General features: G+C 42.9%; 2 protein-coding genes across 2 annotated transcripts in view; one reads left to right on the forward strand and one right to left on the reverse strand.

The window, feature by feature from the left end:
- LOC119013455 (ras-related protein Rab-26-like) overlaps positions 1-3,583 on the forward strand; it is a 60,076-nt gene extending 56,493 nt beyond the window's left edge. The window contains exons 8-9 of the mRNA XM_037087999.1: positions 230-306; positions 1,405-3,583. Of these exons, the coding sequence (XP_036943894.1) occupies positions 230-306; positions 1,405-1,504 (177 nt within the window). The 3' untranslated portion in view covers positions 1,505-3,583. The remainder of the gene's footprint in view (positions 1-229; positions 307-1,404) is intronic.
- Positions 3,584-3,590: 7 nt separating this feature from the next.
- Positions 3,591-20,344, reverse strand: LOC119013453 (arf-GAP with dual PH domain-containing protein 1-like). Its single transcript, XM_037087995.1, has 11 exons — positions 19,082-20,344; positions 16,552-16,682; positions 15,199-15,290; positions 13,488-13,570; positions 7,575-7,687; positions 7,334-7,480; positions 6,842-6,925; positions 6,671-6,733; positions 6,418-6,489; positions 5,942-6,170; positions 3,591-5,851 (listed from the first exon to the last, which is right to left on the reverse strand). Exons 1-11 carry the CDS (start codon positions 19,170-19,172, stop codon positions 5,823-5,825), a joined length of 1,134 nt encoding a protein of 377 aa, XP_036943890.1. The 5' UTR covers positions 19,173-20,344; the 3' UTR covers positions 3,591-5,822.
- Between the last annotated feature and the right edge of the window lie 70 nt (positions 20,345-20,414).

The raw sequence follows: 20,414 nt of genomic DNA on the forward strand, positions 1-20,414 counted from the left end.
AAGGCCCGGCCCGGGAGGGGGAAAGACCCCATCAGTTATCATCACCGCGGGCTGAGACAAATTCCCCTGCAGAGGAAAAGGCTGGGAAATTTATCACATCTGAGCTGGATCCACCCGAAGTAAACACCCTCACAATTCTGCAGCTGCAAACTCGTGTGCAGTTTTTAGAAAGAGTTTGGAAAAAGTGTTTCGAGAGTGAATCTTTCCCATCCCTGTCGTTGCTTTGCAGGAGTTCGGAGTTCCCTTCATGGAGACGAGCGCCAGGTCAGGTCTCAACGTGGAGCTGGCTTTCACGGCTGTGGCGAAGTGAGTGTTATGCCATTTTAATCTACTAAATATTGGCAAACGGCTGTGAAGATGAAGTATTTTACTGTCATGAAGAAACATGAATACACTGTGAAGGTTTACTTTTGACCTTGGAGATAGTTGAGAAGAAAAGGAAAAAACCTCCGTACGTGAGGTCAGCTTGTTCCCCTGCAGACATGAAGAATACTCAGCAAGGAATAATGATCAGATATATTTTCACACAAAGGTCAATTATCTCAATTAAGATTCTTAAAATGACATTCTGTGTTGGAATATTATGAATCTATGAATATGCAAATATTTCACAATTCATAAGTTTAACTGTTGGATACAATATGTCTCCTTCACTATGAAGTCATTTCTCAGTGTATGTGAACCTGGAGGTCTCTGTGTGGATTTGGAGCCAGGTTGCTCAACCTTGCTTCCAATTCTTTTTCCCAGTGGCTGTTTGCAGTATTACAGAGAATAATTCCCTTGCAGCCCAAAAAGCATTTTTCCCAAGAAGTACAGTTATAAGAGAACAGCAGTAGTGACTATTCAGTGGGGCTGTAGGAGCCCTAAAAAAGAATGACTGACTGACACCCAGACTCTGTGGTGTCACCTGTATAGAAGTCTATGGGAGAACATAATGATAAAGTGAACCTACTCTCTGAGATGTGTTCTTTCATTTCCTTGGGGGCAAAATAGTTCAGATTAATTGCCAAACAAGAACAAAAAAAGTTCATACACCAGGACAAAACATTATGATTAGTTGATCACTATGACAATATCAACAGTGACATCGTGTGATGAAACCGTCTGGGTGATAAAACTGTATTTACACAGTAACATAAACACTTAAGGCCTATACTGGCAAATGGCTATGAATGAGTAGTTAATTCTAAAGTTATTTCACCAGCCATTACAGAGGACTTTACACTGTTTCAGGGCTTGATTTTAGTTGTAACTTATGCCTAATTGGAGCTATTTCATCTGATGCACAAACTCTGTCCTAGGTTTAGAAATGATGTCCAAACTAGGCCTAAAACTGTTTATTTTTAGTGTTAAAGGAGGCATACGCTGTTTTTAACCTCCCCTTATCCTCTGCCTCTGTCTCAGGGAGCTGAAGCACCGGTCTATGAAGGATCCCAGCGAGAAGTTTAAGCTGCAGGAGTACGTCAGCAAGGAGATGAAGAGCACAGGCTGCTGCAGGTCTTAAAGCCTGCCCTGGTCATCAGATGATCTATGTATGTGTGCGTATGTGTGCGTGTTTGTGTGTATTTATGTGCGTGTGGATCACTCATGTTCATACAGTCGGTGTTCACAATCAAGCCCGATCAGAGATGAGGAGTCAGCTCCAGCGAGGTATAAACCTTTTTCGTCCTCTTGGTTTTTTTTTTTGGTTTTTTTTTCCCCCTCCGTCCACTCCGCCCTCCATCTGCCGTCCTGCACTCATTTCACTGCCCTACTCCATCTTGTATGCCCCGCTTTTGTCTCCAGCAACCTCCCTCTGCAGCTGTGAACGTAGCTCCGGGTTACGGTTCGCAGACAGACAAAGTCACGCGCTTGCACACCTCAGTTATTAACCACCGAGTCACACCTTCGCATTGCCTCGTGTGGTCATTTTTATTGTGAAGGGGCTTAATCACATGCAGGCAACACATGCATGTCATGTACAGCCGTTTATTCCTCACACCAACGGTCATAATTCTGGTCGTTCTTCTTCTTGATCTGGTGTGGATGAGTGTTCATGCGACAGATGTACAGTGACGTGTCTCCTGTCCCTGGTTCGGTTGTTCATGTCAGTACTTCGACGGGCTCTAAGCAGCCGGTTTAGCTCACCAGCATAAAAACTCAATCTAAGCATTTCCATAATTCAGCTGTGGATATTTGGGAATACATATTATTTCTTCTACATTAAAGGTAAACGGCTGTTGCTATCGTGTATCCAAGGAATGTGACATACAGAATAGCCACATGAAATGACTCTTTGAGTAGATTTGAATTCATGCTATATGCAAAAAAATAGATAAATATAAAAGTATAGAGTCACTTCACAAACATGGCAGTGCATGTGTCAAATATTTGGGGAATTTCTCTTTTTTTATTTCCAATAATGCAACCTCTCTCTCTTTTGTTTTGCAAATGTTATTTAAGCCAGATGGTTGAGTATACTGTGTGTAATCGCTATACACTGGGGGTTTTGACAGACGTGATGTAAATACTTATTTTCTGCATGTCTAAAAAAAAAATAATAATAAAGTTTAAATGGAGGAGAATAGCACTTTAGATGGTAACATAACAGAGAGTACAACCGTATGATGACTGCAGTACTTAGTATTGTATATGAAACAGATGTTAAGCCCTAAATGGTCGGTGGTTGAACATATCATTTCCTACCTTGCCTCGTGATAAGATCTCAAATATTATGGTTTCTCAAGATTACAAGTTATTCATGTCATTGTCACAGGATAACAAAGAAGAATAGATAATGTGATAAATTGATCCACAATTTAAGAAAACAACAGGATTCTCCTTCTTCTTCCTAAAAGCTTAATGTTTAAGAGATCAGCGGCGGCATGCCAGCACGCAAACATGGCGTCTTAACAAGCGTAGCAACTAATTTAAAGATGAAAACGTCAGATTAAAGAGCGCCCATTTATATTCTTTGAAACTCCCAAAACCCAGACAACAGAGCGTGTTTACCGTCTTCTCTTCCGAATCTTATGAAGTTGTTTTCTCATGATAAATTCTCTCCTTTATCTCGGGGGGGGACAACATTTGCTGTTCTACGATAACAAGACAGAAAAATCATTTTCATGAGATCTCCAGAAAATCGTCTCGCAGGAAAACAAATTTGATGTGTCATCGCAGGAAAATGGAAGTTTGACCCGTGACCATCGAGGGCTTCCGTAATATATTTCTGTTTTTATTTTGAATGTTATATTTGTAGACAAACATTAGTTTAGGCTGCTTTATTTCCTGCTTTTGTTTTTTTTTTTTTTTTTTTCGGTAATTTCTCATTCATGAACATCTATATGGGGTATATAGTGTCATGTTTTCTTCTAATCTGTTAAAAGTATTTAACCTGTTCTTAACAAGGGAGGTGTAGGCCTCTTTTTATATGACTGTTGTTTTGGTAGAGTTCATCTTAGACACAGAATATCTCTGTACAGTATTTACTGTAAGTTTTTCCAACCTTGGTGTTCAGAGTGACGTACCGATTTTCCATTTTACAACTTTTCAATGTGCATCTTCTTTCTTGTAACTCAAGGTTAATGACAATAAAAAAAAAAAACTGAAGGTTTTTTTGGCTTTTACTCTTTTAATAGTGAGCATATTTCAGATTACTCCCACAGTGAGTTACAAGACAACGTGATGATTTAATGTTTAGTTCAGGGCTGCAGATGCATGCTCACACAGTCCGCTTGACCCCGGCTCTTTCAGTTTGAACAAAAGGAATCACTGTCCCATTACAGTACCGCTCAGAAACATCTCCCTGCCTCTGCTGTCGGCACTCACACAAATAGTGTAATGTGCACATCTGCAGGCAGGAGTCTGATGAGGTTAATGAGCCCCCAGAGTTTGAGAGTGTGTGGTGAAGGGTGTCATACTGAGTTTTAAACCCTTTCCTTTGTCTCCCTCTGCTGGATAAATAGTTAGAGCACATTAGGAGAGACACTGAACGAGAGATGAACGGATGCAAGCCAATAATTACCAGTGATGATAAAACTTCACGAAGCAGTTTAACGTTCAGCTGCTTGAATATGTACAAAAGAAAGCAATATAGCTTATTATGTCTGCGATGCCCTGCACCTCAACAGTACAAGCTGCATACAGCAAATTAGACGGTTAAAAGAAATAAATATGTTGAGAATTAAATATTGTACTAATGTGGAAATTAGCCTATGGATCTATGAGTCCGCACTTAAGATGAAATGCATGATTAATTCAGCCATATTGAACGACGGAGTTAATTTCTTGCCATCACAGACAAACAAAATGTGTGTTTTTTTTTTAAATGCCCTGCAATTTACCAACAAGATTCAGAATCTTAAGCAAGGTTAAGCAACAAACTCAAGCATTTGGTTTTGCAAATACAAAATGTACCTGTCAAACAAACACACCACATTTTGCTAATAAATCATCATTAACGAACAAATACAAAACAAACATCCCACATAGACAGTGACCGTTACATCGCGAAACTTTTGGCACAAGATTTCTGCCAAAACGTTCTCAATAATTTCCCAAATGATTCACCCTCCACAACAGCAGGTGGTGCTGTACGTCGATTTAACCTGGCAGTCGAACAGTCCTTTGTATCGATATGAAGTAAATGTTTATGACACCGTGTAACAGGTATAGAACTATGAAACCATCTGCGTTTAGATTGGTTTCCTATAAACCTCTCTGTCTATACACAATTTCTTCAGGGCAAGTGAAGATTTACTGGGGATCATTTCTATTAAAGACTAAAACTCACTTTTTTTTTGTCTTGTTGTTATTTGTGACTGAAATTAACAGAAAATGATAGTTGTCTCGAAACAGCGATGCCGACAGTAATACCACTTGGAAAACAGATGACTTCCCTGCATGTTAGTCACAAGGTAGCGACCAACGACTGCCACAGAGATTGTGTCTGTATTTGTGTTCAGTTGTGTTCCTGAGACTCATTTCTTTCCCTTATCCTGTCGTGTATTTTCTTGTTCCCATTTCTTCTGTGTACATTCATAAAGTAAAGTCTATTTAGTTTGAATGTTTCCTTCTCCACCTTCACCAGGTGACCCGTCTCTTCAAACTTCAGCACGCTCCTTTATGATAAAGTTTAAATGTACTCATAGCGCTGACTGCTGCTGTGGAGGGCAGATCACTCAATGCGAAAATCCTGAGCACGGAAGCATGGTGGGAAGTTGCGTACTATTTTTCTTGTACTTGTGAAACATGCCGCACTTGTCCGTGATGGGTATGTTCTGTATTTGCAAAACCACACTGTGTGTATTTTTAGGGCATTTTTAACACATTTCGTTCAAGTTTTGGCAGGAAAATTGCTCCACATTAAACATCTGTCACTGAACTATGAGTATATTTCTAATATTAGATTACTGAGAACAGAAAACCACACACGTTTTGACATCTGAGCAGCACAATTCTGATTTCCTACTGAGCAAAGTCACGTGCATAACCTCTACACATTCAGGTCACGATGACTGACCTCTTTTCAAGTATGTAAGTAAGTTGCATAACACGAGTTATGAGTGAGTTAGGCTAACATTCATGAGCTGAGGCGTGATTCGGACTCCCTATGAAATGGGTCTGGCACATAACAGGTGGGGCTGCACAGGACGACGGGTGGAGTGAAGGGAGTCTGCAGCTGTGGTCGAAGCCGTCTCAGTTCTAGGTCCTCTTTTTTTTCTGTAACCTTAAGTTTTTTTTTACAAAGGCTCCCATCATGAGATCTCAAGTACATCTCTGCTCCTCTTCCTCCAGCTCCCTGCTTCTCATCCTGCACCGACGATTCTTCCAGCTCTGGGACGTCATGGTTTGCGCTTGAAATAGGCCTCCACTGCAGAGAGGGCAGAAAGTAATACAGCCGACTCAGAAAATGAAAGCGAAAAAGAGCTAAACAAGGCTTTTAACTGGGCGTTCAATTTACCCGCGTACTCCTGAGGCAGCATCGGTCTGTCGATGACGCTCTGTAATGCAGCCATCCAGTCTTGTTGATCCCGTTTGGTCTCGCATGCGAACAGAAACTTCCTGTCTGGGGTCACTATGGTGATTCCAAACTGCCAGTGGTAGCCCTGAATGTTCGCGGGGAGGCCGGGGAGCACAGAGTAGCTGTTTTCCTTACTGCCAATGAACACCTCGCCTCGGGCATAGGCATCCTGCAAGCAGCGGGAGAGACATAAGAGGCATAATTAAGTATGTCGAAATTCCACCTTTTAACAAACTGCATGCAAACTATTTAGCTGGATAGCTGTCAGGCTAAAGGGAAAATATTTCCTATGGAGTTTCTGAGTGCACTGTCCCTCAAAAAACCGACTGTGGTCGTCAGACGCAGCGACGTCTTTTTCTCTGCTGCGCATCTGTGTGTATCTACAGCAGTTTCCTCCGATCATGCAGCTTTAATACCAGTGGATCTTTGAAGTACATGAGCCTCCTGTCATCCATCGTGAACCATCTCTTCTTGAAGCCCTCTGTGTGCTGTGGGACGGAAACAAGGGAGAGAACACGTGGCGGCAAATAAGTAACTGGGACTTCAAGATGCTGTTCAAGGCTTTGTGTATTTACCCAACTTATAAATCACGTGGGAATCAATGTGAGAAATTGTTTTATTAACACAAACGCTGCAGAAAAACAAAGAAAAGGGGGAGTAATGCTTCACCTTGGGACCGGTCTTCTCCATGTAACCTTCCTTGATGTAGTTTCTTGTTAGCTTTGGCAACAACTAGACAAACAAAGAGCAAAGACTTAGTCACTGATAAACTGTGTGTGTGTGTGTGTGTGTGTGTGTGTGTATGTGTGTGTGTGTGTGTGTGTACGTGTGTGCACTCACATCAGCAATGGAAGCTCCAGGAAAAGCCACCTGCAGGTAGTGAAACCTGGCTGCTCTGATGGCGTTGAACCAGTCCACCATTTCCTACAAGACAGGAAAATCAGGACATCCAGCGAGTGACTCTCACTGCGGTATCGTCTCCTGACACATCGTCATCGGCCCCTAAAAAAAAATCTCTAATCGTCTCCCGCACTAAACACAGCGCTCATCGCCGTTATTACCAGACAGAATGACCTTTCTAAATGGAAATGAGATTTGAAAAGCTGTAAACCCAAGGCGGATGAATACGATTATTTTCTTCTTTTTTTGACTACTGGCATCACTGAGGGGTAATGACAAACTATTTCCACCAGAGGGACACACACACACACACACACACACACACACACACACACACACACACACACACACACACACACACACACGCGCACACACACACACACACACACACACCCTGCATAAAACCAGCCAGAGAGAGGCGCCACACCTCACCTTTCCATCCTCGTGGTAAACAAAGATGTTCCTCGTGCTGTTGTCCTTCAAATAGGTTATCTGCAGGCCGTTGGCGGTGCCGATCTTCGTGGGCTGGAACGTGGCGTTCACCGTATTGATCTTCAGTATCGCTTTGGGCTCTCTGGCCTGCAGGGAGGGAGGAGAAGCCGGTCGGCGGTGCAGCATTGACTCGGTCAAGATTGAGGGTGGGGGGAGTAAAAAGAGGTGAAGAAACACTCACGTCATGCTTGTTGAAGTACTTCAAAACGCCTTCCCGTTCGGACAGGATGAATTTGCGGCTGAGGTACTGCCCGTTGTCTCGGCCTCGTTTCCACAGGAAGCCCTCTCTGTAGCCTGCCAGGAGGAGAGCGTCCAGAGTCCAGTCGCAGGAACACAGAGAGAGGGAACAGAGGGAGACACCACAGGCTTTCAAACAAAACCCTCCACACAAACATTCATATGGGAGAGAAACTCATCAGATGCCATCATGTCGAGATTCATATTATGCTTTGTGACACTGCCTAAAGAATTGCCTTCACCTCTTTCGCTCGGCAGTGATGGGAAGCGGCACCTCTGCTTTTACTACACATAAATAATTCAGCTCCGAATGATGGCTTCCCCTACGAGCCTGAACATCACTTCAACAAACTCATCTCCCTCTAAGATTTGTTGATTAACAACCACATATAAAGCATCTTTTAATCACGACTTGTTTTTTTTTTTTGTTTTTTTCTCACCGATCAGTGCCAGAGCAGGAACGGTGTCTTTATTTATCTGCTCCATAATGTTTAATCTCTACTAAACTGTATGCAAAAGCAAACCCATCCCTATTCTCTCTAGACACACACACAGACATGCACGCACACACACACACACACACACACACACACACACACACACACACACACACACACACACACACACAGCTTGTTGGCTGTGTTCCTGGGTCTGTTCCTGACACTGGCCTCTCTGCTCGTACACCCGGCGTGAGGCAACAGAAGCAGCACTGCAGGAAGAAACGCACCGTCATCGTCCTCCGCACACGCACTAATTGACTCAAAATCGGCGATATTAAACAGGAGGGAAAAAAGACCTTAATTGGATATTTTTCAACTCCAAATAGAAGAAGACTGAGAACTGGATTTCTAATATTTTAATGAGTTGGATTTGTTATTTAACTTGAGCTCCACAAGGTCAGGCTTTTAAGGAAGTGCTGGCTCATTCAAGTAAGAGCACTATTTTGCACAGCCGAGGGACGACTTCCAGGCCAACTGGAGTGACCACCAATTTTCAGCTTTTCCTTTCTGAATTTTTGTTCCAGTTTGTTTTGGGGGCATTGGATTCTTTTTTTCATTATTGTTTGAGTCTTTTACTTGAACTTTTGCTAGTTTTTCCAAAGAAACAGTAACAGGAATCGGCATATTTTACCTTCATGTCAGCACAGGTGTCTGAACAACATGCAAAAGAAATTGCAAAAAATAATAAACATTTTCAAAAAATAAGAAACAATTTTTTTAATAAAGTAGAGGGATTATTACAGAAGTCCTGAGGGTCCACTGAGAATTAATTATTTCGTCAGTCAGGTGGGGGGGGATGCTTCTACTCTTTTTAGATTATTTAAATCTCCAGAGTTGCAATGGGAGTGGAATTTAAGAGAGAAGTAAGGCCCATAAAAATAATAATGATGACAATAATGATGCAAACTCTCAGCCTCATCTCTTTCGATTACATCAAACACTCCACAAAAGCAGACTGCATTAGCGACAGCTGATAAAACCACTTCCCCTGTAACAAGAATTGAAAGTAAAGTGCCTCGGTCAAATGCTGGAACATCACAAGCTTAAGTGCAATGCCATAAGCATAGAACAGAGAGATTTTTGAGGGAAAATTACATTTGGTCGCCAATTTCCTCTGGGAAATGGATCTGATATTAAGAAACACAGACTGCTCCACTCTTTCTCCATCCATCCTTTCTTCCCCTCCCTTTGCTTCTTTGTACCGCCCGGCAGCAGAGACGGCAGTAAACATCTGGGCGAGCGAGGACCTCATCAATAATTCATGAATCAGGAAAGTTCTGTCCCGTCGCTGGGAGGGGTGCAGAGGGTGAGAAGAGACGCCACTCACTGCTGAGAGCTGGGTGTGAAAGATTTGCAAACATAAGGGGAAGAGCAGAGCAACGTTTGGACCACGGCGTCCATCTTTCTTCAAGTCTTTTTTTCCATGGATCACTGCCGGTTTGTCTTGGCCAACAGTCTAGGGACGACATTATATAGAATACTAGTACACAAAGGAGGCCATTCTTCCTCCAGGGCGCCACATGCTCCTCAGACCTCTGCACAGCGCAACACAAGAGAGCTTTGACAGAGAGGGAGAGAGACAGAGGGACACAGAGAGCGAGAGCTCCACGGTCATGAGACTCTGATAATAACGCTTTATCTCGTCTACCTTACAGAAACATTTTGCTTTTTTTTTTTCCTCCTTGAAACAGCGCAACATCTGTTTTGACAAATTTCACGCTGTATTTTAGCTCTTCAGTTCACAGTAAAAAAAAAAAAAAAAAAAAAACACCAAATAACGTTTTCACTCTGTGTGAGCAGCCTGCTCAGCTGTGACCCCGTGAGAACTCAGCGCGGCTCCAGTTAAAGTGTTGACATCTCTCCCCCTAAACGTGTGAGGCTTGCGTTTAAAAGTGTGACACGCTCTGGCTGTAGAAATGATTCATCACTCTGCTACAGACTTGGAGGGAAAGTCCTGCCCGATATAAAACGTCCATGCCGTTGTTGTGTGAGTGTGTGTGTGTGTGTGTGTGTGTGGGGGGGGGGGGGGCATCGAAAATGGCCACAAACCACATCTTCATTTAGATTAAACGCACTCTACTCTGCACAACTTCCTGTTTCTGGCACAACAGGATAGTCGATGACGCCGGATGGAAAGCGCAGTTGGTGATTGTCATTTTTTTTTTTTTTTTATCAGCAGGACGTATAGAGGCATATATTCAAGACATCGTGCCCTGCATGTGTATAACTGATGGGACATAACATTGTAATAACATGCAGGCTGAAAAACAGTGGACGTGCCCTTTAATAACGGTCCAGTTACTTTTAGACATCCTATAAAGCCGTGTCAGTGAGCCCCGTGGCACTGACACACCTCAACAGAATCAATGCTATTAGTTACACCTGGGATTAAAGGTGCATTATGTAGATTTTTGGTAGAAATTTTAATAAGAATTGTAAAATCTGCATTTATAGATTTTCATTTTCATGACCGAATAAACTGAATAAACAAACTGACCTCATAGGACAAGACAGTTTCATACTCTTTGTTTTTTATAGGCGGACCCTGCCACCTTTCTAGCTTCAAACAGTGTTCTGGGGACCTTGTTTTAATCTGAGGATGGCTTATTTATTCAGTTATGGAAATTATAATAATTTTTTAGCATTATTACCTCATTGATATTGTTAATTGAGTTTAAAAAAACTGTTTTAACAAAAAGTGTTTGGTCTTCTGTACATTAACACCACCAATTCCTATATCTCTAAATAATCATCAGTAATGTGGACATGAAATGACTCAGTGGGCAAAATGAATGTTTTATGAATTAAAACAAGTATAACAGTCTGCTGAGTTTATAAAAGTACATCACTTTACTGTAATGTAGCCTATAAGGTGTTATTTGTAAGAAGAATTCATATTAGAGTCTCATATCCAACTCAAAAACTGGCACTAATCCAAAAGCGTCGGTTTTTGAAGATTTGTGAAACCCAGATTGTATCATATCATGATATTACCATATCTTGGATAATAAATAGTCTTGTATCAAAACAACAATTATAACCTGCATATTGCACCTTGCATTTTGACTTTCACTGGATCAGAATGACTCAGTCTTAGTCCGTCTGGCAGGGCCCATTCATTATTGATTGGTCGCCTCTGATTAGCCTCCACTGGGCGATTGGCCAAGAGGCATTTGTCATATTTGACACACACAGACACATAGTGGCACATGATTCAGCATTAAGAGACAGAAATAAGGATTATGTCATGTATAATTAGTGGGGAAGTGAGCTTAGACTGGCGCCAAAATGTAAACCATGAGGAAAGGATGGGGCCTATTGGTAGTCGGCCAGAAAAACAGATGTGAGCGCAGATAAGAGCAGAAGAAACAGAACTGCAGAGAGGAGGACGGTCGAGGAGCTGAGGGAAGGACAGTAAAGGTCAGAGTTGGTCCCCCGGTGACCGGCGCTCACTGTCGCTGCAACATGAACCACGCTGACACGCCGAGCAGTCGGACTGTCTGACTGGCAGGCTAATTGGGCTGGGCTATGTAAATGAGCAGTGGGTAACGGTGCCTATGGGCCATGAGCTGTTTGTCATTACACTCGTTGACAGTGTAATGACATTAGCAGGACAAACAGCACCTCCGGCATGACATACTGAAGCCCAGCAGATCCCAACAGATTATAATGAGCTAGTTGGTGAAACAACTACAACTGCTGCGGTACAATAACACCCCTACACAGAGTGCCAACTCTTTACTGGATCCAAATAAACTTCTGGAACCAAGTGCATCACCTAATGTATAACTTCTGAACACTGGTTTCTTTTCCCAGACTTCCTATATGTTTAGAATGAAACTACAGTACAGAAGTGGTTAGCCAGGCTTAGCACAAAGAGCGGGGGGGGGGGCACTACTATGGCTCAGTTCGAGATGAAAATGTGTGATGTGAGTCAAAAAAGGTAGCTTGGTCAGAGGCCCAAAATAACACACTGTGATGCTATAGGTTCTCCTTTTGCATATATAAAAAGGTATAAAGAGCAAGACAGGAGGCGGGTGGATGGGTTTGAGTCCTGTGTGTAACCAAGAGCTACGTAAATAACATGCACTATGAAACATGACTTATTTGAGTCCACATCAAGATCTTTTTCTGAACCCAGCCGAGAATTTTCTGGTGCCTGAAACCAAACTGAGTAACATCTTCAGGTTTTAACATTAGTTAACCACTCAACCGTTTATGCTCCCATATACCATGTCTTCTTTCCAAAATACACTTGTAGATGTTTGTTTGAGTTCTGATTCCTCTCCTGTAATTGCATGCCAAGTGGAGCATAGTTAATTAGCGGTGCCACATTCTCATATTTAAACAGTAACACATACTGTTTTTTCTCAAATCTCCCCTCCAGTAGCACTAACCTCCACATTATGGAGTTTTTTGTGTGTGTGTGTGTATGTGTGTATATATATGTGTGTGTGTGTATATATATGTGTGTGTGTGTGTATATATATATATATACGTGTGTGTGTATGTATGTATGTATGTATGTATGTATCTATGTATATATATATAAATATGTATATATATATAAGAATATGTATATATAGTATAAATATGTATATATATATATATATGTATATATATATATTAAATATATATATCATATATATATATATAAATATATATATATTATATATATATATATTATATTATATATTATTATATATATATATATATATATTTATATATATATATGTACATATATATATATATATATATGTACATTATATATATATATTATATATATATATACATTCTCAGTCTGATTTGTAGAACATTTCATTCATTTCATTAAAAACATGTGATTTTTATGGCTCTTGACAGTATTTTCTGATTTTACGGGGTGATAAACAAAAGAGATATCTAAAATTCCCTTTGCAAAAAACTCTGTTATGTCAACAAAATTAAGAATTCCCTTCCCTTCCTCTGTTATGGAAATACATGCAAATTCCTCCATTTTCATCACCTTTTCCACCAGAAAGCGTATTTAAAAGTATTTTTTTAAGGTCAGTAATCATCTAGGGAAGTTTCCAGGTGATTATCTGACTTGTAATGTCACCCCATTTATGCGGAGTATGTGGCAGGACAGCAGCGTGTGAGATGAGGCCTCCTTCCATCCCTCCTCCACTCTTTATCAGCTGTTTCGCCCAAGAATGCTGCTAATGCGACAGGGATGATGCCGTTTTCCCTGCTGAGCATTCATTCGACTGCTGAATAGGTGGCGCTGTGCGGGACGCGGACTATTACTTGTTCTCCCGAGTAAGCAAGAGGAGGTGTTAACGTGTTTGTGCGCGTACCTGTGCAGAGTTCACTCTCACCTGCCGAGTAGGGCTCCTGCTTCTCCACACACATGAACTCCTTCCTCTCGTACTTGGCTCGGATCCATTGTTCCCGCAGGAGCCTGCAGCAGAACAGTTGGTGCTGAGCTTTTTCATCATGCTTCAGTTAATTTGTCGGAAAACGTCTCATTGACTGAATATGGGGCCTCGGAGCTATGTTTCATACCAACAAAACATTACTCATCTTCCCGTAATTATCGCTGCGATGACAATTATACGGCTGTTGCCGCCCTTTCATCCCTCACGCCCAATTTTTTGCCTGGACTCTTTCTGTTTCCCTTTACTAATTGCTGTTAACATTCACAAAGCATCTTCAGCTTGTGAGACACGTCGTCTTGAACTTCCCCGTGTGCTCAACCAGCTGTGTCGCTTTCGACGAATCACCACCATCACAGGATTCAATGTCACGGCTTTGTGCAGCTCTTCCCCTCAAGTGCTCAACGCCCTTCACACTTAATGGATTTGCCTTTTTTCCCACTCTCTCTGCTTCATCTAGTCATGATTTCCTTTGTTACCTTCCTAAACATACCACCCCTCATATGCACAACAGCACAGGTTCCCCTCAAACAGACCACACAGCTCAGCGCTCGGTTGTTACGTCTTGTTATTTTTACCGCTGGACGGTTGAGAAGAAGCCCTCGAACTGAATTGCCGCTTCCTGTTCAAACTGCAGGAAATTGCCATTCTTATCGCAAAGCAGTTTCTGCATGTCAACCAGGCCACCAAACACCACTCGCTGGCCCCCTTTAGTGCATGTCTATGAGTAATACTCTACTCTGTGCACAGAATGACCACCAGTTTGCAAATTTAGGTGAGCAAGTAGTCGTGAGGTGGTAAAGTAAGTCACGTCAGCTTTTATTACTGTATGAATTACCTTAAGGGAAATAAGTCTTTTGTCAATATAGAAATTAACATTAAAATGCGTAGACAGCCACAAGATTGAATTTCTACCTTCAGACGACAGCATTAGCTGCGAATGGATGTGTACGATTACCGGGCAGCACAATCTGACATCTTCACAGTTCGATAACCGTCCAAAAAAAAAATCACGGTTTCACTGTATATGGTGTACTGAAACTTGAATCGCTCTTTTAAAGGTCACTGTAACTGTACAATGACCTTTAAAGGGGGATTCTGGTGTTTTTTTTAAGCCTGAGATCTGTGTTGACACATTTCTGTGACTCATACCAAAAGTTTTGAAATCGATCCTGTACATTATCTCAGCTTGCAACTGCGACACAGCTCCCGTGGCTGCGACATAAGCCTTTGGGGCGACTTCGACCGCCATCGTAACGTCCACCAAAGTGCTTGTTTTTGTCACAGGCATGCTGAGGTTGTTGGATGTCTGACATCGCTATGGAATAATGAAAACATCACAAAAACGATTCTTACAAAGAAAGGCCTTTTTGTCAGACACTTATAATACCAACCTCAGCCTGTCAGTGGCAAAAACAAGCCCTAACAGTTATGAAACTTTTTCCTACTGTGGCATACCATGACAACACCACTGCCGCAGCCCAAATACAAACCTTTGCCTCCACGGCTGTTGTTCAGAGATCACAACAAAAAAAATAGGATAGAGGACAATAAAAGTGTTTTTACAATATCCATCTGAGCTGCAGATGTGCACCAATCAGAGATGGCAATAAACAAGAAATCAAGGAGGCGCAGAAGAAGACACATGACTTACATGCAGTCTCTGTGTGTGGGCTTGTAGTAGAAGGCAGGAACTATCTGCTCGTATTTGGCCTTGGCGGCGTTGTTACCTGCAGAGTCCATAAACTGCAGAGGGGAGGAAGAGAGGCTTTTGTTAGCAGCGTCTGTGTGTATGTGTGTGTATGTGGTGGATGAGAGCAGGTCGAACACACACACACACACACACACACACACACACACACACACACACACACACACACACACACACACACACACACACACACACACACAAGAAGATACTCGTAGCTCAGTGTTTGTGTGGTTAACACCTTTAAACAAGAGGGCAGTTCACTCCCCTGTTTCTGCAAACCACTGATGAAGTCATGTGTGCCATACTGAAGATGTGTCACATAATCACTTTTACATTACACGCTGACAGTGGTGACCTGCCCTGTCGACAGGTGGTTGGGATGGTGGTGGAGTCAGGGGAAATGCCTGCCGAGCCGCTGCCCGCTGTTCAAGACTGCGTTTCAACATTTGTAAGCGTGAAACCACTGGATACTTTCAAGAGACACCATCGGGACATCTTCCACTTATGTTTGTGGCAAGAAAAAGCAGGTAGTTTAAGCCCAAACGATATATTTTTCCTCACCCTAACTAAGTGGGTAACATAACACAGAAGTGTAAAATCTGGATATATTTGTGGTTTGCAGAAAACACTGCCGACGTCTATCCCGACGACTTTGTAGAAGAGAAATACACGGCTGCTTCTTCTTTTGTGTCCTTGTATCCAAACACAGAGGATACTTCTCAGAGCCCGACAGCACACAGATAGGAAACTACAGAACACATACAACAAATCAAGGAAGAGAACGCCAGAGAAAGAGGGGACAGAGAGAGAAAGAGATGGTGGTAAAGCGGAACACAGGGCCTCTTTTGCTGCACACAGGCTCGACAGCAGCATGACACGGTTCATAAACACAATACGTGGTTCTTTCACCTCATTCTGGATATTTTCACTGTGAAATTAAACTGGAATCCAAAGTGAGTTTTTTAAAGTCAGAGTCCCACACACACACACACACACACACACACAGACACAAAGATATCGGTTGTATCTGCCAGCTGCTGGCTCATGCCTTTCAGGCCGTGCTGAATTGAGAAGGATGACTTGTCTCTATTCTACCAAGCAGGGATGCAGGGGGCGGAGAGTGGTGCTCGCAGCGGAGCAGGGCGAGGCCGGAGGGCTGCAGATTGTCGCTTCAAGCCAAGTTTCAGACAACAATCACTCGGCTGATCTTCGCTCAAAACAACAGAAGGTTCATAATCACTGTGTTCACGGTGCGCGCGAATTCAAACTGCAAGCGCGGCAGACGGGAGCGCTCACCTCCACCTCAGAGGAGCTCCAGGGATCCAGCACGATGGATTTCACCTTGCTGATCTGAGCGATGTTTCGATGGAGGCCCGAGCAGCTGAGACACACAAACACTCCCAGGGTGTAGGACGCCCATTCAGGATCTGCAACACAGGACAGACACCAAAAAATTTAAAGGATGAGTTCAACCTAAAACAAAAAATTCAGTCATTATCTACTCATCCTCGTGTCGATGGACGCTGATCCGAGCTCAGTGGAACCATTTTGAAACACGTCCCCATCTACTTCAGTTTCCATCGGCATGAGGGTGGAGTACCGAATTCTCATTTTTGGGTGGACTTCTAAACTATAAAACTGCATTCGAAAACACAAATATATCACTGAAGCATTGTTGTAGCCAACTTCGCAACTTTTAGCCAACTTTTCCAAGATAAACAGGACCGCCTCCTCACAGAGTTCTCTGTCCTGATTGGATAAAGTGGCCGGGAGACACGCGTTACTGCAGACAGAGCAATGGCACGTGTACATAAAAGATGACGAGCGTGATTCCTGCAGTGAATTGAGATTCCTCGTCGCGTGCGGTTACTTGGCGCCTGCTGAGAGAGAAAAGAGCACAAGCGGGTTTGGACAGACGCTCATTCGATCTTCCGTACAGGAAGCAGGGAACGCTCATCTCCCCCATCTGAATTCATCAACGCGGTCCGCATTCCTTCAGAGCGATCATCAAACCTTCCCACAGTTTCACAAATGATGAGTATCTGGCCGAGAGAGGCACCAGTCGAGAGCTGGACTGTAGGCAGATTTGCATGAGGGCAGACTGAGTGTTTCCTTTTGCGTTTTTTTTGTTTGTTTGTTTGTTTGTTTTGTTTTTTTATTTCCCGGAGTGGCAGCAGCAGTGAGCGAGACTCAGCATCACCGATGGCTCACCTTGAATCACCCGGGCAGGGTAGTGTTTCACAGGCGCTCTGTCAGCCCACACACACACACACACACACACAAGAACACTACAAAATGTCCCTTAATACAGTGTTTACTCAACAAGCAGCCCACATTCTCTGCACATTGTCACGGCAGCTGAGCAATATGGTCTATGTACTGGACATCGTGTGTGAAACTTGTCATTTGCGCTCATGTACACACACCGTGAGTCACCACTACCTCCGCCTCGGCCAAGTTAAAGTGGAAAAACAAGACTTTTGTTCTTATTTTGTACGTTTGCCGCGTTCTCCCGATGTTCAATGAGAGGTCAGAACATCCTGCACATGGGACCTTTTCCTTTCGAGGGTGACAATTGTGCAAAGACAAGCAGGCGTGGCGGTCATACATTTCACAGAGTTTCACAATGAATGTCTTTTTATAAAGCCAAGAAATATAGATTAGTTATTTTGCAACCCTGCCAGGGAACTGGGACAGCTTCGAGTAGTTGGTGTCAGCACGCTGCAGCCCTTCAGTGTGACCACACACTGCAAAAATAGCACACAGAACAGTGCAACTATTACTTCCTTGTTCATAATCACATAGCTGCACATTTCTTGGACTGTGCCTCTGTACACAAGGGGACGCCGACGATGGCCACTCCCATTCTCTCTTCTATGAGGGCCCACAGGAGCCTGGTCCACATTCTCTGGTTTCATGCTCTCTGCTTTGTCCTGACATAACTCACTGTAAACTTTAAGCTCTGGAAGTCATGGATCAATTGAGGTTTCTCTCACTGCTTAATGACTGATTTGATCAATTTGCAATTAATCAAACACTTGTATCTTTGATTAGACTTCTACGAATGGGCTTGAAGAGGGATGAGAAAAGAGTGCGCTTGAATATAAAATGGGTCTCAATATACCAACAGAACATCTGGAACATTTATTGTGAAAAAAAAAAGCTCAGGCCTTTTTGAAGCAGGCGAGGTAAAGCGTGACACCAGCGTGAACCACACCTGCCTGCCATGTACCAAAGTGCAGACTTGCAACCTGCTAGGTGTGACCACAAGTGCACATGCAAAGGGAACCAACCAGCACAGAAACGTATCCCAACCTACGAATAAGAACAACGAGTTGTCAAAGAACTTTTTAACCAAAAGTGAAAAGAAAGACAGCAGAGAGAAGTCACAGCTCCACGTGTGTTACTTATTAATAAAGTGTGTCCATTCATTCCGCCTGTCAGATAAATGACCCCACCTTTGTTTTTTTTGTTTTTTTAAAGGCTTTTGCAATATTCAGTTGTTCTTTTATTTTGAGTTGCCAGGAAATCCAACCCTCCGTCTGCGAGGATCTTCATTATGTCAACTGTCTCAACATTTCATAACCCCAAGAACAGACCACATCGTGACTGTCTGAGGAAAGAAACTGTCGATCTTGCACACTCTTGCCACAGAGGATTCGGACAGACGCGCTGTCAAAGCGCGCACTTATTAATCTGTAATTCACAGCGACATTACAAATCAGCACTTGCGATCAATAGTCTAACAGACAGAAGTAGGGAAGGGTCAGTGCGACGTGTCCAGCGTCTGTCTGAGACCCCCTCCCTCCTCCTCCCTCCAGCCTACCTGCGGCTCCGCAGTCGGCACAGTTTCCATTCCCGGGTTTGTCCACAAACTGTCTCACACGCTGCCGGTTCTTTTCTGGATCCGAAGTCATAGTGCAAAAGATCCCGCTCGGATGGCTCCTCCGCGGCTGCTGCTGCTGCTGCTGCTGCAAAGCTCAAACTCTTACGCATCGAAAGTGAAGCGTAAACGCCGGGCGCGCTGGACTCTAGTGTAGCCGGTGACAGAGCGCGTCACGACGCGCCCCAACGCCCGAAGTCAAGGCTGTGACTGAAGCTGATGGGTGGCCGACGAGCGGAGCATGGTCAGTCCGGTGTGTGTGTGCCGTAAAAACTCTTATAGATGCAACATCACGCAGGCGGCATGGAAGTGTGTTCTGGGAGAGCCTCTCTCCGGAGGGAGACCCCCAGCGGCCATTCTGCTGGTAGGAGCGGCGCTCACGACTGTCATCTGTGAATACACCCACAGTTACATCCCTGTGGCCTCCCTCACGAGTTTGTAACTCAGTAATTTGTCGATATTTAGCTCAATTTGCTCACATTTGCCTCATTTTTTCTTTACATCTGAGACAGAGATGAATCTAAAAGCATGTTAGAACTGTTATAACCTTAAAAGTGTAATGTTAAATCTAAAAAGACTTGAGATAAACCCGATCTAAATGTGAAATCCAAGTGTTAAGTGTTACATATCAAGTTAAGTATAATTGTTAAATCTAAATGGTCAATGAAATCTTAAAGTTAAATGTTAAATTTCCGGGATTTAACAGATATTTTTACATGATTTGAAGTTTTCAACCTTCACAACTTCATGGAATAGTGTATTTGTTGGAGGACAGCTCCCCTTTCCCCCCATTTCCCCTATTTTTATAAGCAGCACAGACAACACGTTGTAAAATGTATGTGTTCTGGGCTTTGTGAGCTGCATTGCATTCATCTTGTAGCACTGTTAAGTAGTTTTTACACACAGAATTACTAACTTTACAAAAACATTTAAAGCAGCTTTACTTTCAACCTGTCCAACTAAAACATACTAGAATACATGAAATGGGTGGTGGAGTTTTATGGTCGATGTTGACGTGGCCTCGTTTGTTACAAATCAAAAAAACATGCTCAGAGAAGATAAATAAGGAATGACCCAGTATGTGTGCTGTTCCACTTGCACAGTGAGGAAGCGATAGCTGTACTGTACTAGGTGCACACACATAAGAGGGGCAGGGAGGAAACGTGATTTGCAAATGTTGAATTGTGAGCACATCTGTTGTGCATATTTCTGGGTGGTATTCATTTGTAAGCAAAGATGCTGCAAAGATTACATCAGGGGAAGTTGAGCAAATAAA

This window comes from Acanthopagrus latus, chromosome 23 (genome assembly GCF_904848185.1).
Source record: "Acanthopagrus latus isolate v.2019 chromosome 23, fAcaLat1.1, whole genome shotgun sequence".
In the NCBI taxonomy this organism is placed as follows: Eukaryota; Metazoa; Chordata; class Actinopteri; order Spariformes; family Sparidae; genus Acanthopagrus; species Acanthopagrus latus.